The 23,729-nt window shown below is 38.7% G+C and overlaps 2 protein-coding genes across 3 annotated transcripts in view; one reads left to right on the top strand and one right to left on the bottom strand.

The window, feature by feature from the left end:
• Positions 1-8,270, bottom strand: part of nwd1.L (NACHT and WD repeat domain containing 1 L homeolog) — a 29,237-nt gene extending 20,967 nt beyond the window's left edge. Inside the window, exons 1-8 of the mRNA XM_018256749.2 lie at positions 8,037-8,270; positions 6,547-6,632; positions 5,774-5,890; positions 2,774-3,128; positions 1,892-2,247; positions 1,114-1,440; positions 422-1,020; positions 51-254 (exon numbers count right to left, since the gene is read on the bottom strand). Coding sequence (XP_018112238.1) covers positions 51-254; positions 422-1,020; positions 1,114-1,440; positions 1,892-2,247; positions 2,774-3,128; positions 5,774-5,890; positions 6,547-6,632; positions 8,037-8,139 — 2,147 coding nt within the window. The 5' untranslated portion in view covers positions 8,140-8,270. The remainder of the gene's footprint in view (positions 1-50; positions 255-421; positions 1,021-1,113; positions 1,441-1,891; positions 2,248-2,773; positions 3,129-5,773; positions 5,891-6,546; positions 6,633-8,036) is intronic.
• Positions 8,271-14,408: 6,138 nt separating this feature from the next.
• use1.L (unconventional SNARE in the ER 1 homolog L homeolog) overlaps positions 14,409-23,729 on the top strand; it is a 31,176-nt gene continuing 21,855 nt past the window's right edge. The window contains exons 1-3 of one of the 2 annotated variants that reach the window (XM_018250824.2): positions 14,517-14,535; positions 19,082-19,131; positions 22,784-22,913. In XM_018250824.2, the coding sequence (XP_018106313.1) occupies positions 22,897-22,913 (17 nt within the window). In that variant the 5' untranslated portion in view covers positions 14,517-14,535; positions 19,082-19,131; positions 22,784-22,896. 2 annotated transcript variants of the gene reach the window in all.

Below are 23,729 nucleotides of genomic sequence, written 5' to 3'. Positions count from 1 at the left end.
CCCTTAACAAAAAATATTCTTATCATCGAATAAGTCCATGTTCATCATACCTGTGGTAGAGTCCCAGGACAGTGCTTCCATCAGCTTGCCTTTCCACTAAATACCCCTCCAAATCATACCGTAGACGGGTCCATGGGAGTGTTGGAAACCGTATTAAATCATTGCTTGGGGGTGCCCAGTACTGGTAAATATCAGCGAGAACCTCATCATCCAAAGACAGTATATCCTTTAGCTCTGCCTCTGACAATCCATTCCTAAAATTCACATTAAAAGTAATTTGACAATATGTTTAAATAGTCATGCTATTTGAAAGATGACCTGGTCTATCTCACCTATTTCCTTGTACTGTAAAACATATTTCATATACAGTTATCTGATAACCAAGTATCCAGAAAGCTCAAAATTTAAGAAGGCCACTAACCTGGATGCCACTATGTACCCTAGAGCATGGGTCACCAGTAGTTTTCCATGCAGCTGTTCCAAGCATTGGTAAAGGAGGCTCACTGCATCTTTTGTGCTTGTGGCGATCCTGAGTTCTGTAATTGGTGTATAAGATGACCATCTTTTGGCTTCATCAAATGCCAGTTTAAGGAGTAATGGTTGCCCACATTTCCTAAAGCTGCCCAAAACAACTTCATGCTGGTCAGTGGTTAGCCTACGCCCAGCTGAAGCCATGAGCATCTCAATCATCTGACTTCCTTGCTCAGCAGACAGTGGCTTTACCTCAATGTAAGATTCTGGCTCAGTGACTGAGTCCTGTAGAGTCTTAAGTATTCCTCCTTCTTCAGGCAGTGTAGATACTACAATATAGACATTTGCTGGACATTCCTTTGGCAACCAGTGAAGGTGATGGGCACCTTCTGATGGCGAGAGTTGGTCAAGAGAGTCAAAAAACAGCACCAAGCTTTCTGCCTTCCTCTCTGACACAGTGGTAAGAAGCTGATGGAAAAACCTCACAGTCTCATTGTAGATATTGGTAATTTGGGATGAAGGGGGTTGAAGTTCCAGTGCTATACACAACTAATGAGGAGGAGGAAACAGGAATTAAAAAGATGTGAATCTCTACCAGTCAGTTAATCTGTCAAATTGACAGTACATGTTCAAGTTACCTACCTGGTAACAAATACTCTTTAGAACATCATGGATCTCTGAGCTTTGAGGTGATGTGCCAAGTAGCCGGAGCACCATAATTGAGTTTCCATTCTTGGAAACGGTCTGTTTCAGTATTTCAAAAGCTTTGCACATAAGGGCAGTCTTTCCAGAACCAGATACCCCATAGATGATAAGAGGTGGATAAACATGTGAGTCTCTTTCTTGAATATAACTCATAATCCTTTGCAGAAGATCTTGACGCCCACAGAATACCTGGGATTTCTTCTGTGACGAGGACAGGTGATGTATGATCTCTTGTCTAAGCCACCCCAACCAAGGCTGCTCATTCTATATTAGACCAATAAAAATAGGTAATGTTATAGATAATGAGTTCCAAGTATTATTATTGGTTTTAAAAAGTAAGAGAACTAAGATTGCACTACTAAGTTGGAATAAAGAAGGGAAATAAGAAAGTAGTAGTGACTAGGGGCCTCCAAATTATAACAAATGCCATTTATATTAGTAACATTTTGATTCATATTAAATATCTAATTTCATAAAAGTCATTCACAGATTACATTTCTTCTGAAGTTATGCAGCACGCACAGTGTGTAAATCCAATGTGTATTATCAATAACGCATCATACAAACTACTAGAGCCCATTTATTGTTACCAACCACTTGTTGCTGTAAATAATAAAAAGAATATTTTACATAAAGTAACAACTCAACTTCTCATTTGTTGGTGTTTAATTATATTTCCTAGTATTGAATGAAAGTCATTTAAATAGTTATCTACCTCAGACTGTGATTGGACAGTATTTCCACTTGGAAGATACCTCAGTATCTGGTGGTTGACCACAGAAATAGCTTGATCACAGAGTTCATGAAGATATGCAGTTTTGGTCTTCTGTTTACTCATTTCCACTACATATGTTTTAACACAGTCTTCATAATTATTAACTATTCTGCTCTTAAGATTTTGTAAAAGGTCTTGTGCTTCTGTGTCTATGCTTCCATCTTCCCTGACATCCAAGAGTCCAGAGCTTTTATCTTGACCCTGGTTTAGATCTTTTGCCTCCCGGAGAAATATTGTAGAGCCTTCCTTATTGGCACCACAGGTTAAGAGGCCACATTCAATCTCCGATTCAGTTACTAAAAAGTAAACAATAAAACAGCAAGCCAAATTACAAAACTATGTTATTGCAAAAATAAAGCATTGCTTGAGAGTGACCTATCACAAAAAAATATGAAACTTTAATGAATATGTAGGAAAGCGGAACAATTACATAATCCTAAATATACTTATGCTATAATTAATGAATTATGCTTAATATAAAACATATTCATTTAATGTTTCTTAAACTAGGTTTCATTTAAGGGGGGTGACAAACAATATTATTCAAATATTATTCAAAGACATTCTGCCTGTTTTGTTAAGACTGTTCTTGACTTTTCCCAAGCTTATACTTTTTTTCCCTGTGCTTGTATTTTGATGTCACTTATTGAATGCCCTCCTTACCTTGGCCTGCCCTTAATCTGTTTACCTTAGTGGCCCTAACCCAGCTATATCTTACCACTCCTCTGGCATTTGCATCCAACCTTATTCCTACTTGCCCAGGTCCTGGCAATTTTGCTTGTCCTTAAAGAAGCACCTGCATTTGTGTCTAAAGATTCATACCTGACTTAAAATACTTGTGTTTCTGTTCTAATGTAAAAAATCCTTCTATCTGTGCCTCCATAGCAGCTAAGCGTAGAGCTTTAGATAACTGTTTCTCAGTATTTCTCCATTCCTTGTTTTCCTGGGCTTGAAGTTCTGCATAGGAGGGATCCGTAGCAGCGTAATGAGGTAGATGAGTTGTAATTGGCTGCAGGACATATGTAGGAGGAACTGTATTCATGTCTTTCCAAAACCACTTGGTCAGCAGCTGAGCATCAGATTCATTCCTCTGAATTTTGTTGAACAGGATGTTGAACTCCTCCTCACTGATAACTCTTGGAATGGGCCTAAAACCATAACGATTTCCAACCAAAGCCTGCAGGGACATCAAACATACATTTTAAGAAAAACAAATGACTTCTTTAACATTTCATACATTTTATACTGGACCTAATTTTAACAGATTTGGAAATTGCATTTCTGTTGTGTAATCCCCTGTAAAATAATAGGTGTTTCTGTTGTGAAACCCTTCAGAATATATAGGAAGCACAAGTCTTAAAGGGATACTGTCATGGGAAAAATTTTTTTCAAAATGAATCAGTTAATAGTGCTGCTCCAGCAGAATTCTACACTGAAATTCATTTCTCAAAAGAGCAAACAGATTTTTTTATATTCAATTTTGAAATCTGACATGGGGCTAGACATATTGTCAATTTCCCAGCTGCCCCAAGTCATGTGACTTGTGCTCTGATAAACGTCAATCACTCTTTACTGCTGTACTGCAAGCTGGAGTGATATCACCCCCTCCCTTCCCCCCAGCAGCCAAACAAAAGAATAATGGGAAGGTAACCAGATAACAGCTCCCTAACACAAGGTAGATCTAAGAACAACACTCAATAGTAAAAACCAATGTCCCACTGAGACACATTCAGTTACATTGAGAAGGAAAAACAACAGCCTGCCAGAAAGCATTTCTCTCCTAAAGTACAGGCACAAGTCACATGACCAGGGGCAGCTGGGAAATTGACTAAATGTCTAACCCCATGTCAGATTTCAAAATTGAATATAAAAAAATCTGTTTGCTCTTTTGAGAAATGGATTTCAGCGCAAAATTCTGCTGGAGTAGCACTATTAACTGATGCGTTTTAAAAACAACAACATGTTTTCCGATGACAGGATCCCTTTAAGGGAAGAAGATTTTAGGAAAAAAAGCATTTAGAATGGGCGAAAATATTTTTTTTTTAATTTTCAGATGCATGAAATTTGTATATTGTATATGTATATTATAGTGTCATATACCCTGCTATTCATTATGACTTTACTGTGACTAAACACAAACCATTAGCTCAACAAACATCTGAGCTTAAATATTTGAAAGGTAATATTCCCATATGGGAGGTTTGCTTAGTTTTCATGTTTATGTGGATGAACCCCCAGAGATTATTTTATGCATCTCAAGAACATGTAACAACAACATTAGGTAATATATGACTAATCAGTTGTTATTAGCATTTAATAAAGCAATTTGCCAAAATTTTAGCTTTCACGACTCAGCTAAAATAAACATAACAACACGCTGATTCTTATAAACAATTGCATTGCTGTCTATTTTTTTTTCTCATAACGTAGGAAAAAGTTGCATATACCCAGTGGCTGGATTTATATTTAAAATGATGAATAGCTGGTCAATGGAACCCTTAAAGTTGCCTTGGAGGGCTATATCCATCCTGCACCTGATTAGCCCTGAACTAGTAGAGTGGTAATATGAAAGGGAAATGAGTTCCCATGAGTATTTTGCATTTGATCTGGTTATTTGCCCAGTGTTACAAATAGTAATGGATGATCATGATCATTCATTACTCCACAAACTGGAGTCAGGGCTTTATCTCTATATAAGCCCCTGAGGGCACGTGCAACTTAAGCTGGGCGGCCTTGTTTGCCACTGTAAAAACATGGCTAAATCTGGAGCATGATTATTAAAAAATAGTTTTTTTAATAAATTGTCAGTAAAACCCTAAGTAAGCATGCATAAGGTAAAACCTGGTGTGTTTTGAGTGTGTTTCAAGTCATGGACTACTCTAAACTGTTAGGTCCACTAGAAATCCAAGTGGAGTGCCTATTTTGTTTTGTTTTTTATATACATCTAGGGGGCAGATTTATCAAACGTTGAATGTTAGAGTTATTTTAATTCGACTGATGTCAAAATTCGAATAGTATCTTATTTAAGAAAAAACTTGAATATCTAAAACTCGAACCAATATTACTGACCCGAAAAATCGAATCAAATTCTAATCGAATTTGACTAAACTCGAATCAAGTTTTTTCTCTGAAAACAACTTGAATGTCAGGAAGACTATTAACATCTTCAAATGGGTCACTGGACCTCTGCCATTAACTTCTACATGAACTCAGCAGGTTTTAGGTGGCGAATAGTCGAATTCGATTGTTCCCAGGGTCCAGGTATGATAAATCTCGAATTCGAATTTGGATTATTCCGAACTCGAATTTGTAAGTTTTGACCAAAAATCCAATTTGAAAATTCGAGTTTCCAATTCGAACCTTAATAAATCTGCCCCTTATTGTTACATGATCCTGGACAGCTTTAAAAGAACCAGCAACACCAAAATAACTCACAAAACAATGTCTTAAACTATAAGTGCAAAAACATTGTAAATTGCGCCCATATATTTCACTTTGCATCCTGCTCTGTAGGTAGAAAATTTGCTGCACCCCCAAACAGAGCACAGAGTCTATGATCCCCAACTTGAATACAGCACTGTCTGCATTCCTCCTTCCCCTACCTGTCATTCAGACCTGTAAGTTAGGGAGCACCGGCAAGTGCGAGACACATCAGAGCCAAAAGCACTATACTTACAACCTATAGCAGATGAATAATGACAGGGCTGCCTTGCACCCGTTGAAGATGCGCTCTGCATATAAAAATAAAAAATCTTGTGTCCCCTCTTGTTTTCATACTGTATGATCATGATGCCATCATAATTAATCGCTACTTAAACTTACAATAAATGATGGTCCCATTGATGTCTTTTGGCAGGAATCAATCTCTTTCAAGCATAGCTCTGTAGTCATGTGATCTACAGTAGCGTAATCTCGGACTCCCCACCGCATATCCACGACCTGTGGCAAAGCAAAGGATGCATCTAAGTATAGGGACACATTAGGCTGTTATTAATATTTAAATGAATGTTGCCGCTTTAACACTCCTACCTACTTGTATATTTTGCACAGTTAAGTTTATACCATAACAAATAGCCTTAAGGTTACCTCAAAATCTATGAACTCATATAATCTCTTCTTCTATATGGCTAGCCAAGTACATATCACATTTTTGATATCCACTGCTATGAGGAAGTGTTATTTTAGGGTTCCCTTTACATGTTCTGCCTACACTTGCCTAGACACAGAACTGACAAAATCAAACTAACATACGAACAGGAGGACGGCACTCCGGTAAAAAGCAGGTTTTTATTGTAGAGTACTGCAAGGATACATAGGCCTGAAAATCAAACTAACACCTTTTCAGTAGTGTGGACATCTCTGTTCTGCAAATTTGTCAATTTGCACCCCCAGGAATGTATGTACAATGTGCAAATTAGCATCTGCATTAAAAAATCTCAAACAAGTTTTCATGAATGATACTTTATTCTTTGCACTTGAGTGCAATGAGTAAATTAGCCTTATAGTGTTGAGCCTTATTGTGTTATTTTGTGTTATTATTTTAGCGTTGTTAAATTTATGCAATCATTTTACATAAGAACGTGTTAGTTTCTTACCTCAAACCCCAATCCATGTTGCTGGCAGAAGGCTTGTATGTCTGGATAAGCCATTTCCATAAGTGCATTACGTTCTTCTGCCATATCTGAAAAGTTGTGCACAAAAGTTAGAACAGGGTGCGTTTCAAGGATGAAGAATTAACTTCCATACATATTCATGTGATTTACCATAAGCACTGCTTTCACTTATTACTATTACATTTATTGTGGGGATATTTGTGCAGAGCCCTGGCGAGTACATTTTAATAGGTATACTTATACCTGTACTGTATAAGTTGGAATGTTGTAAGGAAAACAAAATCCTCCCATACCCATTTCAAGTATTCAAGGTTTTGAGGGTGGTTTGAGAAATTTATGGGGAATTGTATTGTCATCTTTTGACACATTAATAAATATGCTTGCCCCTTAATAGGGTCCATATACTGTTACTTATATACCTGTTTAGAGATAGGAGGTTGTAATTTATGACTGCAAGTGCAGTGAGCAAAGTGCATTTTGAGTGCAATGTTTCAACAGTTATTTTTCCCATTAACTCAGCATTTTCCATCAGAATTCTAGCATTGTTGTTCTGGTCTGGGGGGAAAGGGAGATGCGTCTGCTTCAACTGCAGCTGATGTGTCAAAATGAATGCAATTGTACTCACAATCTGAAATAAATTGTACGCAATTGCACTAAACGCTTTCCAAGACTGGGTGGTCATTTCCAGTGTTCAGCATGAGAGTGACGTGTGTGCCCGATTGTGTAAACACAAGTGCGCTGCCTAAGGCGCTGAGGGAAACCTGGAGCTACTACCTGAAGCTGTTCATGGCGGATTTAAAGAGCCTGCACCCCTAGACCCCACCATTACTCACACCCTTCCCCCCTCCACTCCTTGCACCAGACCCCCTCCACGCTTGCAAATCCGACCTTCCCCCCTGCTTGCACCCATCCCTGCCACTCACATTTCTCTCACCTCCCCTGTCAGCTCTGCTGCTTCTGGCCAAGCACGATTCATTCCATTGGGGACTGGGTGGGTGGGAGATGCAAACTGCTGTCAAAATCTCCTGCCCTAGGCTCAGGCCTTTGTGGCCTGCCCACAAATCTGGGCCTGGAGGTGGCGGAAGCTTCAGGGTCTCAAAACAGCAGGCAAGAAGGGCTGAGTGATGTTGAGTGCAACTATATAAAAGGGCATATTTTTACGCATGGGGTCTTAATGTGGGAAAATTTGAGAGGCAGCGCAACTGAGCTTGTGGCAGTAAATGACCCCAAGGTTCTTCATCAGGGAGGTGTGATGATATTACTAGAGGTTATTGGGTCATGGAACACATTCTTTTATGGCTACCCATTAGTCAGTGCTCATGGAAGATGATCTCATTAAAGGCATTTTATAGGAAAATAAATTTATTTTGACAAGATTTATGTCAAGGATAACACCCCAGAAACAGAAAAGCAACAAAGCACTTTATGCTACTAAAATTGCTTTAGAACAAGGTGGAAAACACAGACTTTACCTGAAAAGGTGGAACTGATGAAAAGTCTGACAGTATTTGATGGTTCTGTAGGCAGGGAAGTTTCTTTCCCTCTCAGAATATTTTTGAAGCGTTGCAGGTCCATCACACTGCTACGTTTAAAAGTTCTTGAGTTAGAAGTCTGACTTGAGTAGGCAGTTTTAAAGCAACTAGATTGCCATCACTAAAGAGGGAGTTTTGCAATACAACACATTAATATTCATAGTGCACTGAGCTCTGCTAATCTCCTTACCACCCTTGTCTGTGCAGATTTCACTGCACTAAATATTTGAAGAAAGCTATATACAAATCACTGGAGACTCTACAAATACTGAAATAGAAAAGACATCTTCCCCTTTTCTCCATTGACTCTGGTTTGCATGGCAAGTACATACAAATCTGACACTGTAGGTGAGTCAGGTCATAACTAAATGTAATGTTTATTTTTTAGGAGAGTTCAATTAAAATATGTACTGCATACTAGCCTAACAGACACTAGCATGACATACTAGCCAATCTTTGGATAAAATAACTAAACTCTTTTTATTAATACAAATAGTTGCATTCCCAAGTATGTATTAGATGACAGACCATATTATTGAACATATTGAACAGGTGCTTAATTTATTTTGGTTTATGCTGTAAAGTTTACCTGAAAATAAACTTTTTGTTCTACGTTTTGCTACATCCAATATCCCATGCCTACATTTTCAGTTGGGTGCGATGTAGCAGTAACCTATTGACACCATTCAGATATTTGCTTTTATAACTTTAAATTGTATTGACTGATCAATGCTAAATTGATGATTACTACTCTTGTAAAACTGTACACTTATGTTGGCAAATGAAAGGCTATGTTGTATATATTCACATTCACAGTTTAGTATGTTCTTTTGCAGAGTCATATTTACCAATAGTGTCTGTTTTCTTCTAATATTCTAGGTAAAATCACTGGATCACTTTTCTCTTGAGGCAAACTGCATTTGATATCCAGATTCAAGCTTCCCGTCAAAGAACAAAAGAACAAAGAACAAAAAGTATCATCCCAGAGGGAGGTATCTTTCAACCAGAATAAAGAAGAAAATGCTTTGGTAAAAATCTGAATGTCCTTTTACCCAAAAAGGCCACTATAATAGTTAAAAGCTGTTAGATAAAGAGTTTCTGCTCATGTGCTGTGAAAGACAAGAACTAAGTGTGACTTTCTTTCATCACTATAACAACAAATGTTTCTCCATGGGGAAGCGTCTTCTGGGAGCTGAGAGACCTGCTAGCATTTGCACACATTCACACACATGATATCTATTGTCAGCCAGACAGGTTGGACCTGTTACCTGTAATGGGTATTCTTACTCCTTACTGACACTGGACACATAGCAGGTGAAGTGCAGAAAGTAATCATGTTGAGAATGTTCAGCACCACTGTACTACTTTCTTCTCTATGGAAACAGTACTAACACTGCTCTTGCTTTCAGCAGCATATACAGTACAGTATTTCCAAACACCACTCCTCTGCTCTCTACAGTTACAGCAACCTTGCTCTGTGTATGCTCATAGCCCCACTTTTCTCTATATGCTGACACCACAAAATGTTTTATATACACTCAGAATTGCAGTCTATACAGTCAGCACCTGCACCACTGATCCCTATACAGCACTGCTCTCTATGGGGCAAATTTACTAAAGGGTAAAGTGACTAACGCTGGTGAAAATTTGCCAGCATGACGTCATTTCGGGACTTCGCCGATTTACTAACGGGAGATGGTGTAAATTCGCTAGCGAAGGAGATAGACTCTAGCGCTACTTCGCACTCTACCGCTAGGCAAATTTTAGTTCTGGTGAATGGACGTAACTACGCAAATTCACTAAGATGCGGATTTAAATGAACGTTACCTCTTGCGCCAGACTTGCCTCACCACCTCAGACAGGGCGAAGTGCAATAGAGTAGATAGGAGTTCCTCAAAAAAAAAAAAACTGCTGGCAACTTTTCAGTTTTTCAAGGTGATAGGCTGCAAAAGATCGTAAATTTTTTTTAGGGTACCCGGCTTCCCCCCTACATTTCCTTACATATGGCACATAAACTATACACTGAGCACATGTGTCGGGCATTAACAACTCTATTTTCTTTTATTAAGCTTCCCTGGGCTTGTGTAGTGTAATGTATTTGCTATAACATATAGGTCCATTAAAATTTAACTTCCCGCCGTATGCAAATTGTCAACGCTATCGCAACTCCGCTTTGCTTGCCGAATAAACGCTAGCGAAACTTCGCCATCATTTGACGCCCTGGACGCAACTTCGCATTTTATTGAATTAGTGTTGTCCTGGCGAATTTTCGCCTGGTGCAGTGTGGCAATGTGAACGAAGCCGTCGCTGGCGAATTTCTGGAGGTTAGTGAATTTGCCCCTATATGTCTCTCTATCCAACTATATCAGCTCTAGCCACAAAACTGCTCTCTATATACTCCTAACACCACTGCTTTCTAGGAAGGAAGGCTGGTATTTTTTTCCAGAAATGGTGGCAACCTTAGGTGGAAATCTAATGGGTGGAGCTCTTCACAGAGTCCAGCAAATTGTAGGAGTATGCTAGACCCCCTAATGTAAGTGAAGTGGAGGAGGCTAAGCTCCTGATGCAAACAGAAAAGGCTGCTAGTTTGGGCAAAGTAATGATAATAAGAGATTTCAATTACCCAGATATTGACTGGAGCAACAGTACTGCCAAGACAGTTAATGGGAACAAGTTTATAAAAATGGTGATGACAATTTTATGTAACAGAAACATTGCTATACTGGATCTAGTGATCTCTAATTACCCAGAATGTATAGCAAATGTGCAAGTAATTGAACCCCTGGGTAATAGTGACCATAATGTGAGCTCATTTAGGGGTAGATTTATCAAGGGTTGAATTTTAAAGTAATGGGAGTTTTTTTGAACTTCTATAACTTCGAAATTCAAATTAAAAAACATCAATCGAAATTTATCAATAAATCTAAGGATTTTTTTGGCCAAATAGGCCATTTTCGATCGAATAGGTCCGTTTTTGATCGAATTAGAATCGTGCAAATCGAAGTAACAGCACAATCGATCGAATTCGATTAAAGTTTTTCCAAAAAAAGTCCACCAATTGACTCCAAATAGGTTCTAGGAGGTCCCCCATAGGCTAAAACAGCAATTGAGCAGGTTTTAGATGGCGAATGGCGAACTGCTTTCTAAACCAAGGTATGTTTCGCTGAATGAAGTCATTTGCACATGGATAGGGTATTCTGTACTTGTAAGGTTCTTATGGGGCAAATTCACTAACTGGCGAAAATTTGCCAGCGCTGGCTTTGCACACATCTAGAGTTGCCACCCGGCCGGTATTTTACCGGCTTAGCCGGTAAAACACCTGCCAAGGCCGGGGCCGGTATTACAAATTTACCGGCAATGCAATTGCCGGTAATTTGTACTACCCTTTAAAAAAAGCCCCTGGCCTGCCCCCAATTCGCAAAGATCACAAAAAAACGTACCTTTTTTCCAGCGCTGTGCGATGTTGTCCCGCCCCTTTTGTGTCACGCTGCGTAGCTCCGCCCCTTTTTAGCATCCCGGACCACCCCCTTTTGGTACCTGCCCCCCACTGGCCGGTAATTTTTTTTAATAAAGGTGGCAACCCTACGCACATCACAACACTTCGCCAGGCGTAAATTCGCCTGGACAGCGCTAATTCAGAAAGATCCGAAGTTGCGCACAGGGTACCGAACGCTGGCGAAGTTGCGCTAGCAAAAATACGCTCAGCAGTTCGAAGTTACGCTAGCGTTGGCTAATTTGCATGTAATTTGTAACGTTCAGTAAAATCAAAAACATAGTGAATTTGCGTAGTAATGCTCTTTCGCCAGAGCGAAAATTTGCCTGGCGTTAGAATGCGAAGTTGCACCAGAGTCTATCTCCTTGGCGAAATTACGCCAGCGACCGTTAGTAAATCGGCAAAGTGCCGAAATGACGTTGCGCCGGCGAATTTTCGCCAGCTTTAGCCACTTCGCCCTTTAGTAAATTTCCCCCTTAGTGGGGTCTCTCAGTGCTCTGCATTGGGCCAATTTTTATTTAACTTGTTCATTAATGACTTTAGGGAGGATGTTTTAAGTAATGTATCAGTGTTTGAACACTGAATCCAGGATGGGGCATCCTTGCACCAGGATCTTGACATACTGGCAATCTGGGCAGCTAAGTGGCAGATGAAATTCAATGTTGAAAAATGTAAAGTCATGCCAGCCACTTATACCCATAATGGAAAAGGAAGAGGAGATCAATCTAAGAGCAAAAAGTTAGTCAGGCTAGCAAGTCAGGCAGCCCAGACCCAGACAAGGGGTTTAGTGGTGATAGAGATCCGTGTCAGGTTTTTGTGTAGGACCTGAAGTACTGAGTGCAGTGTGGTGGCCCAGACAGCTGTCAAATGACAGAATAAGGTGGGAAAATGTAATAGGATACAAAGGCAACCTTGTAGTTGCTACAAGCTGCTCTGCAGTGAGGCTGTTCTTACTTCCGGCTGGTCTTGCTGGAGGCTGTGAAGTTTATTCTTGTAGGGACAAAATTTATACCATGGATATGAAAAGTGCTGTGATAAAGAATACAGTGTGAATATTGTTTAAGAAAAAAGAAACCTCACCAAATAGAGGGTTACTATATCTATACCAAGTAGACTCAAACCATAAATTACAAAACCAAAATAATTAATGATGATAATAATTCATTCATAAAGGTGCTGACTAATAAATTAGGTAAAGTGCTAGTGCAAATAAATAAGGTGAGATCAATCAGTCCAAGGACTGATAAAAAAAAGTTGATTATTACTGAATCCAGAGGGTGTGTTACCCCACCAATAGATTCCAATAACACCCCTTAATAAATAAATTCATTCATTAATTAATATATAAAGTGTGGTTAATCAAAATAGATTTGGCAAATTGATATTGCAATAAATTACACCAATAAAGTGCAGTGCAATAAATAGGCTAAAAAATGGTAATTGATTAAATAGTTAAAAAGGAATTAGTAAAAAATGGCCAGAGGAAAAGGTTTTTTATACATGGATTAAAAGATTATTCAGTCATGTTCCAAGAGAAAGATTAAGGGAAATTTGAAAAATATAGAAGGTGGAGTTGTGATACAGTGTGATTTATTGCAAAATGCCTTCTGCTTATTCTGTGCCAAGGGTGCCCCCAATACAAGTAAAATAATTTGAAAAAAGCACAAGAAAAAGAAACCATAAAAAACAACCACAAATTGTCTCAGAATATCAGTTTGCCTCATACTATTATTGCTATTTATTTAAAATGAACTACCCCTTTTAAGGACACAAAGAGCCAAAATCAAGCTGGGGTGCCAAATTTTTACACACCCCCAGTGGATTAAATAGTTTTCCCCTCCTTTCAGGGAAAAATACACAAACCCCGGGACTTTATAACACACCCATTTTGCCTGGCTTTCAAAATTATGCCTTGGGTAGATTAAGATCTGAAAATTCTACTCTATTATACAAATTCCCCACTTATGTAATGAGTACAGATAGAGGAAAGCATTGTTGTATGAGTCATTCTAACATAGTTGAATTTAATGAAATTTATGGTTGCCAACAGTTTGGTTTTTCTTAGGGCTATTCAGGTCACAACTGTCAGTTCGAGTTTCAACCTTGTGAAACTAAACAATAATCTTGCTGATAACCTCTTCAAGGCACAAACATGCCCCCAGATGTCCCTGCTCTGCCTCCAATGTCACCATCCTCTTGTTGGGTTTTTGTTGAGGCCAAAGGCGGCAACCCTACTGCAATTGAACAGGATCTCAGTCATACGTACAAGCTGCAAACTCCATTGGAGTTTAATATCTATTATATAATACACAAAAGCCGTGAATATCTTGTAAATTAGTTCTGATGTCATCAGTTATAAACGGTGAGTTCTGATGTAATTTCGGTCACATGACTCACTGAAACTTGTGTATTATAATAAATAAGTTGCAAAATATGAGGACATTAATAGTTACCTCAGAGTTCCATGACCTGTATAAATACACTCTGCCTTCGGCCTCATGTTTTTATATGGTCATGAAACTCCTCTGTAACTTATAATATCCTTCTATTTTACAAGAGGGGTAACTTTATTCACTATATATGTCTGAGTCTTGCCTAGATACCCAAATGCTATAATGAATATGCAAGCAAACTCAGTATCTGCAACTGTAAAATCATCCGTGAACAATACACTTCTGCGAGGCTTCACAATCCCGCCCAGTATTTTGTTCCTATGCTTTTGGCGCCACCTATCAGAATGTAGGTAAAGCACGAGCCAATGAGGCTCGTTCTACGAACAGCTCGTCGTTGCAGCGAGTCCCGGAAGTGAGCTGGCGTCTGAAAGATTCGCTTCCGGTACTCAACATGGCGAAGTCCAGGCTGGAAATTAATTTTGTTCGATTGCTGTCTCGATGTGAGGCTATGGCTTCCGAAAAGAGGGAGGAGGGGGAATGGAGGCTGGAGAAGGTGAGGGCGCTTTAAGGCTGCTGCTAATCTTCCGCTACACTCTGCAAGTGCCAACTTCAGCCTTCCAGCTGTCACAATTTGCTGCGATCTAGGCTGTCTTACTGCTGTGCAAGTGGCAAGTAGAGCTCCCCTCTAATACGCGATTCTGATAAGATCCACAATCACTTTTTATATGGGAATGTCACTGAAAATAAGCGTTAACTACACAAGCCATTTAAAGGACCATTAACGCCATAGAGAAGCAATATCTAATCTACTTAACAAGTTTCTAACTTCATTGGGCGACGTACTAAATAAACCTTTGTTTTCAACAAATGTCTTGTTTTTATATGAGAGTTTTCATTGTATAACCCTTAGACAGCCATAAATGGCTGTTTATCTTTGTTTATCTAAATCCTCCTATCCAGTACAACATATTTGCTATGTAATTCATGGCTGCCCCTATGTTAGTAAATCAGTTTATGGATATAAATTGAATTTGTGCTGCTGAAGCTCATACACTTTTTACAAGAGCAGGACACCAGTACATGCGATTTAAATGCACACACAACCTTTACATGTGTTTGGTGTTACTGGTTCTTTAATATGCTGATTTGTGATTGGTTCTGGTTATAAAACAAATATTAACATTTGGTTTTGCCTTAAAACTATGGACAGGGGTTTTTGAAAGGGAACTTCTGAGATACTTGATTGGAATTTATTACATAGCAACTTTTCTTAACAGGCTCATATTTTGTATGTAATCATAATATTCTCAGGCTCATTAAAGGAGAACTAAATCCTAAAAATGAATGGCTAGAAATTACCTATTTTATATACTGAAGTTATTGAGCCAGCCTAAAGCTTCAGCATCTTTAAATTATTAATGATCCAGGCCTTCAAATTTGTAACAGGAGTTTCTCATCTTGGATATTAGGGGGCGGATTTACTAAGGGTCGAATTTCGAAGTTAAAAAAAATTTTGAAATTCGACCCTCGAATTGAAATCCTTCGAAGGATTTTTAGAGTATCCGATTGATCGAACGATTAAATAGTTTGATTCGAACGATTTTTAGCGATCGAGCGAAGGATTTCTATTCGATCAAAAAAAAAACATAGAAAAGTGCTGTGGAAGGTCCCCATAGGCTAACATTGCACTTCGGTAGCTTTAATTTGGTGAAGTATTGAAGTCAAAGGTTTTTTTTAAAGAGACAGTACTTAGATTATCGAATTGTCGAATAATCAAACACTTTTTACTTTGAGTCGAAGTAAATTCAAAGTCGTAGTATCCTATTCGATGGTCGAAGTACCCAAAAAATTACTTCGAAATTCGACATTTTTTAACTTTGAAAATTCACTCGAGCTTAGTAAATCTGCCCCTAGGTGTATCTACATGCCCATGCTCAATGTCCTCTGAACAGTGATATTGAAGCTAAGCTTAGGGGTTGTCACAAATCATCAAGCTGAAAACAAGTTTTGCCTGTCATATAAGCTGGTGGTACAAAGCTGATTATTAAATTCTAATTGTGTTGGGTTCTAAACAGCCATGTACCAATAAACCAATGAATTATTTACTAATCAGCCTTATACTGAGACATTTGTATTATGTATATTGTGTTAGTCCCTAAACTCAGTAACTGACAGCAGCACAGAGCATGTGCAGTGACTCGGCAGAAAAGAAGATGGGAACTACTGGGGCATCTTTGGAGACACAGATCTTTACTGCTAAAGGGCTGTGGTTGCCTTGGGCTGATATAGAAGCCCAAAACATAATGTACAACATTTCTGCCCTACTTCTTTAGTTAAGCTTTATTTGTCCTTTAAAAAAAATAGATGGTGAAATAATGGATTAATGAAATATTTTTAAATTGTGAAAAAAATCTGTTCAATTGCAACCCTACAGCCAGAGGCTAATGTCACACAAGGTGATATGAGTAAGTGTTCATTTTCGTGCTGTAACACACTTGTGTCTCTTCTAGCAGATAGACCACTGATTCAGCCTTTCACAGCACACACATGGATTGTATTACTTTTACAGTCCACATACAAGGGGCTGCCAGGGCACATGGGTGAATTCAGTCAGCCTGCAAATCCATACAATCGTTTTGTTCTGTTCTCTGCAGTGAAAAGTCTTCTAATGGCATCTCTTCTTAGAAAATGAAGTTACTGAGCAGAGAATAGCTCAGTAACTTAATTTACTTATGGCCAGCTGGCCAAACTGAAAACAGCAGATGGCGCTGCAGTTCCAAATTCATTATTTCAGCGTGTGGAAAAAGCACTATATGAACATTTATTCAATTTGAGGGTTTAAATAACCTTTACCACAAATTTTCACACATCCTTTTTCATGTGAACACCTCTTTTTACATTGGATGCTGTACCTTTGTAACCGTGTCCTTTAGTCTACAGCGTTTAGACTCAATACATTTGGGGGCCTATTTATTATATATTTATTTTATTCAAAAGCTGCTAAAAATGAAAATACTCCAGCTAAAACCTGTGGAGGACATGTAGAAGTCATTGGCTGATGTCCCTTTTACAATTTAAAGATATTGTGATCTGCGCTGGGTTTTGTACGATAATCTGAAAGATTTGGGGTTTTCAGGTGACAACTCAAATAAATCAAGCGATCGGGGCGTCAAATCCAAAAAAGTTATTGAGGCTTTTCCCGCACTGACTTTTTCGAGCTGATTATTTGATAAGTGAGTTTAATTTACGGATAGGAGTAAGGTCGACTTTGTTTTAATAAAAAAATAGTTTTTAGTAACCCCCCCCAAGTGGGTTATTTACTAAAGTCTGGTCAGGCTTTTTGGTGCAAAACTTGAATTTTTCGGTGTTTATTAAAGTGCTGCAAAAAGTCTTAATCCAAAAATCCACCATCTTAGACCTGCCGAGGTTTTATATAAACCAGTGGGAGAGGATCCTATCCTATTTGGAAGTTTGCATAGTCTGTGCTGGAATTAGCCGAAAAATCAGGCTATTTCTGGCTTTTCGGCAAAAATCCCTCGATTCGGGTTTTCGCTCAATTTTATCAAGTGTTCCCCCACCGATTAAATTTTGCTTTTTTAAATAATAAATGAGGTCCAATGGTGGATTCTAGTTTGGTCAGACTGTATATAAAAATTTGAATTTTAGTAAATAACCCTATAAATGGATTAATTATAACTCCCTAGCATGTTCATCTGTTATTGAGCTGAAAACCTTAGTGTTCCTAACCAAACTACTTTATTTTCTGAGCACTAGGTGACAGTATAGCATTCTGCAGAATTTAGATTAGGTTTATCCAACTTGCCCTGATAACATTTTAATGTCAGGCCAGCCTTTGTGCTTCTACTTGTTGAGCCACATTTTGTCACTTAAAAGGGAACGTTATAACCCGGGTTAGGGTCGGGTAGAGAAATTCTTGACCCGCACATCACTATTCCACAGCTCAAATGTATAGTAGAAGGTTTTCCTCAAAGAAATACTGGATTATCCACAAAAGATTGGGCTAAATGCTTCACTCAATCCAAAGACTCATTTACATATTAATATTTAAGGACAATAAACAAAATAATTTAATTTGTGAGCAATACGTAATTCAGTTGTCCACTGCTTTAAAGTCACATGACATTTAGGATTTGGATTCAGTATAAACACTAAAGTTGTGAATGAATTTTGCAAAAATTGTCGAGAGAATCCTGAATTTGGCCCAGCCCAACAGGGGTCAGCTTTCTCAGTAGTCACCTGCTATTTTGTGCAGAGGTGACTTAGAAATGTTTTCTGGGGGGTAGAAATACAATTGATCCCATATTACTGACAGCCACTGTGCCTGCATTTTGCATATTTACCTAGACTAAACAAACTTTAACTTACATTTGTTACCAACCCAGTCATGTACCCTTATATCAAAATTTGGCATTGCCACACATTACATGTATTGGGTGCATAAAAGTCAAAACAAATATTCATACCATACCAAACAGCAGAGATATTTAAGTGCTCTATGGTCCATATGCTCCTTTGAATTTGATATTCCTCTGATGAAACACAATGTTGTGAAATGCATTAGGAGAAAGGAGCTTATGAACCATGGAGCATTAGGATAATTCTGTCGAATGGTTTACATTTTTTGTTTTGTTTCAAATGTACTCAAATGTTTTATGTATGATTTTTTGACTTTTTGAAATAATACTCAGGGTCTGGAACAGTATTTCACGTATCTATTTCTCCTAAATATTTTTTGCTGTTGCTTTTTTTTTTTTAATCCATTTATCCTTGCAATACAACTACTCTTGCTTCAGTCACCACCACCATTTTCATGTGCCCACATATATGGAATATGCACAATTCCTATATGCGGGGTTGTTCACATTGCAGTTTAATTTTAACATCTGTATCAAAGGACTACATTGTCTGTGCAAGTGGGGCCCTCTTGTTCTTAGTGCAATGCCATCCTGCTACTCCTTAAACAACTGTCAGTACAGATCAACACTACAATAAAACTACTAACTGCAGAACTGAGTTGTAAAAAAAAAAAAACCATGAACTTTTTGCTACTTAAATATTTTTATTTTTCTCTTCTATAGTTTGTCTGTGCCTTGGAAGAAATGCTTGATTCAATAAAGAAAGACAACAGGTAAAAGTATACTGCTTGTTTCTCTATTATAAAAACCTGATTTCAGTTCAGAGCAACATGGGGATCTCTGTAAACTGGAAGATATTATTGGCCCATGTAAGAAACCATTCCAACTTAGTTGGTGTCCTCCTTTTTTTGTTTTTGTGTACATTAAATGGTGTTCAGACCATTTTAGTATTTTATCATATTAGACTAAGCCTTTCATGTAAATTGATTGATCAACCCTGTTACAAATCTCATGTCATTCAGATACAGTCAGAAACGGCACACCATCTAATGTCTATGAAATACTTACTAACAATGTTACAAGAAGTTTCACATTTTATTTACAACTGTCTCAAGGTTGTTTATGGAGTTTTAGGGTGTTTATGGTGTTCTCCTGGGCATGTGATTAGTCTGTTTGATCATCAAGCCGTCTCAATACCACAATGCCTCTTCCTCAATCACTTCTTATTTTGAAAGAATGTTGACATAAATATCTATATATCTATAGATTAATCTATTAATTACTCAATTTACAAAAAATATTGTTAGGGTTTAAAGGAGAAGGAAAGCTACTGAAGCAGTTTATTGCCAATAGATTAGCCACAAGAGTGCAAGCTATAACACTATATTTATTCTGCAGAATGCTTTACCATACCTGAGTAAAAAGCTCTAGAAGTGTTCTCTGTTTGTTTAGGAAAGCAGCTGCCATATTGGCTTTGTGTGAAATCTCTTCCTGCCTGAAGGTGGCCATACATGGAGAGATCCGCTCGTTTGGCGATGTCGCCAAACGAGCGGATCTCCCTCCGATATGCCCACCGTGGGTGGGCAATATCGGGCTGATCCGATCGTGGGCCCTAGGGCCCAACATTCGGATCCTAGCGAACGCAGACGGGCGGTCGGATCGCGGGACCGCATCAACGAACAGATGCAGCGGCGATCCGACTGGATTTTTAGTCCTATCCGGTTGAGATCTGGCCGAAAATCTCGATCGGGGAAGCCCGTTGGGGGCCCCCATACACGGACCAATAAGCTGCCAACTCGGTCTGTCGGCAGCTTTTATCGGCCCGTGTATGGCCACCTTGAGTCTCTCCCTGCTCGCTCATAGCTCTGGGTTCAGATTACAGCAGGGAGGGGAGCAAACTGAGCATGCTCAAGGCCGTGCCCTGGAGGTTTACGCTGAAAACAGGAAGTCTGCTACAGAAGCCCATGTGTACACAATAGAAGGAAAGAAATGCTGTGTTTCTTTTGACAGAGGGCTCAGAGCAGCATTACATTGAGGGTTTACTGGTGTATTTATATAGACCTTTCCAATAAAGCTTACTTAATTTTAGCCTTTCCTTCTCCTTAAAGTACACGGGGAGATTTAGTCGCCTGGGGCAACAATCTCCCTGAACTGCCTTCCCCATGCCTTCTGCCTGCTAAAATGAAAAACCGCCTGCGGCAATGCACTCGCAGCGCTTCGATTGCCGAAGTCGCCTGAAGTTTCCTCGTGAGGCGACTTCGGAAATGGAAGCGCCGCAAGTGCATTGTCGCAGGCATTTTTTCATTTTAGCAGGCGGAAGGCAGTTCAGGGAGATTGTCGCCCCGAAGAAGAGGCGATTAGTTGCCAGTCGACTAAATCTCCCCAAATCTGCCTGTGTGCTTAAACTGCGACATATGTTGGTCTCTTTAGATGCCTGAATGTTACATTAGTTTGTGAACTTGGGCAAGCCACTTTATTAATCATTTACATCAAAAATGTGTTGAGCTTCTTAAAAATGCTAGATAGGAGGTATCATTTTATTTACATAGCACTTTTTGCAAATGCTGTGCTGTACATTTTTACAGTATATTAATAGTACAGACAGGGGAAAAATTGCCTTTCTTTTAGGCTGCAATAACTTTAAAAGACTAACGAGGCTTCAGAGAGCAGGAAATAAGCATCTAAATTCTTTAAGCTGTACTTTTTACTGTAGAGTAATTTAATACCATTACAGTATTTACCTTAAATAATGTCCTTCAAGTAACCAGAAAAAGAGACTTTGTGGAGTGACAAAATGGAATTGGCATGTAAATTGAATGTTAAGTGCCAATTTATATACTTTAATCTCTAAAGTCAATTTGCTTGATCTATTAAGATGACTATGCACACAACATCATAATAAGTCAATACAAATGCAATGTCATAGGAATACAGTATTGAAAGCTGTGTAGTGATACCGATTCATTGTGATTAAAGGGGATCTTAAAACCTAAAAAGAAGAGAGAACTTTTGCAATTTACATTTTAGTTTGTTTTAGCCTGCCAATAGCAACAGCCCATTTTAAAAGCCTGGAGTGTCAGCGACCCTAAAGTTGGTCATACACAGGCACCTTAAAGTTGGCAATTTGGCCCCTTCCGACTCCAATAGTTGGAAGCTTAACTGTCCATGTATGGGGCCATCCAACTGGCCAGTTATCATTTGGGCAGGTTTAAAAATTCCATTGGCATGTATCCCCACCTCAATGTAGGCATATCTGGGAAAGATCCTCTCGCTTGACAACCTTGCCAAATGAGCAGATCTTTCAACTTATGGCCAGCTTAACTGTCTTAACTGTCTATGCACTTTTTTATTCAGTAATTCCTTGGGTTGCTAACTGTCAGTTGGACCCAAAAAGCCTGCTTTTAGCAGTTCAAAAAGGCAAATACAGGTATATGATCTATTATCCAGTATACTCGGGACCTGAGTTTTCTGAATAAGGGATCTTTCTGTACCCTAAGTATGTTCACATAAATTCATGTTTAGATCCCCTTTAATGCCCAAGGCAGACATTTCCCAATGTCCATGCATCTTGCTATTGAGCGCAAGGTGCATTAAGTTAAAGTATTGGTCAAACAAACAAAACAATAGTTTTTGGCTGTTCCTGTGTATGGCCGGTCTATGGTATCTGTGGCCTTACAGGTTGGCAGCCTTATGCAAAAAGGAAATGTGCTGCGCATTTTTGTTTCTTTTTTCAAGGTGACTGAGAAGAATGATGAAGTTTCATTGATGTCTAAAACCATTGCAACAATGCCATTTGCCAAGGATTGAAGCATAGAGTTTTCTCTGCTAAATATAACCAAATGTGGTGTTATGGATTTATTGAAAATAGATAAAAAAATAAATATATATGTATAAGGCTAATGTGATACTAAGCTCTATAGTTAGTATGAGTATATAGAATTTAATTAAAAGTAGGGAGGGGTGTGTGTATGGATGCTGGGTTTTCATTTGGAGGGGTTGAACTTGATGGACTTCGTCTTTTTTCAACCCAATTTAACTATATATATATATATATATATATATATATATATATATATATATATATATAATCATTGGATAAGGACCCGCACTCCAATGTTTCGTGAAAAAAAGTTTTTATTTTAACTTGTGCATCCAACGTTTCGGCCCATGCCTGGGCCTTTATCAAGGATCCTTATCCAATGATTGTATGCTGAAGCTTTGACCCAGCACCCACAGTATCTCCAAGACTGGATCAGAGTGCGAGTGTTTGTCTATATATATATATATATATAGCAGCATGAGAAAAAATAATACCGTATGTGAAAAATATGTGTCCCTTAAAATGTCATACTCAAGAGCTTCAGAATAAAGAAAACTGAATAAATAAAAAATACACCATATTTTCTCTTTTATTTTTACACTAAGGGCAATGATAGATTTGTAGCCTGCTGCATATCTCCATTCCACCTGCGACAAAGTGCCCAAAATACCCTTTGATTCCAAAGAATGGCGATTGTCAATTGTCTTACCCGAGGCTTATGACAGAATCCCTTATGTAAGTTTGTTTTATGTGTGGTCAGCTTCATTCTTTCAATTGAGATGTATTTTTGGCATTGTTATCCATAGGAGAGGAGATTTTTTTTTATAGGCTACCAAATGCCCTTATCAATTACTGTCCTAAAAATTCACATTCCAGGGTTTCATGGGATCTTATCATTATAAACACTTTTCCAGAACATTACATAGTTTATTAAACTACACTCTTGCTCCCCTCCAGCCATGTATTACTAACCTGTTGAAGAAACATGCTCTCTCATTACTGCTGCAACAGTGACATTGATCCTGGAGGTGCAACAAAGACCAAAGAGACAGAGGTGTGTAAGGCTAGTGCCACACAGGGGCTGAAATTAGCCTGCTGAAATACAGCCGAAAATCAGCCCCTACGCAGGCATTAACCTCCTCTCTTTGTTGTCGCGGCTTAGGCAGTTGCAGCTGATATTGGCATGATGAGAATGCAAACTCTTGCGTTTCTTTACTGAAATCAGCTGCATGTGCCTGCACCTGGGCTTAAAGATAATGCCTGCTAAGGGGCAGATTTTTGGTCAATTTTAGCTCCTGTGTGGCACTAGCCTAAAGAAGCAGATCCGATTCTCTCAGCCTGAAAAAAAAAAGCAGGCTGAGAGCAGCAGAGCCAACGCTCCAAATCCCCTCAGCCCAATTTAAACCTTTTTACCAGTCTACCTGTTGTTTGCCAAGGGTTGTACAAAGGGCCCTGTTTATCTCAAGAAATAGCAAAAAAAATGATTTTTTTTTTGTGATGAAAATAATAAGCAAAAAGTATGTATTCATTAAACTCACACTGAACAAGGGT

Source organism: Xenopus laevis, chromosome 1L, assembly GCF_017654675.1.
Source record: "Xenopus laevis strain J_2021 chromosome 1L, Xenopus_laevis_v10.1, whole genome shotgun sequence".
In the NCBI taxonomy this organism is placed as follows: Eukaryota; Metazoa; Chordata; class Amphibia; order Anura; family Pipidae; genus Xenopus; species Xenopus laevis.
The sequence above is the reverse complement of the archived record's forward strand: the minus strand, read 5'-3'. Positions and strand labels throughout refer to the sequence as shown.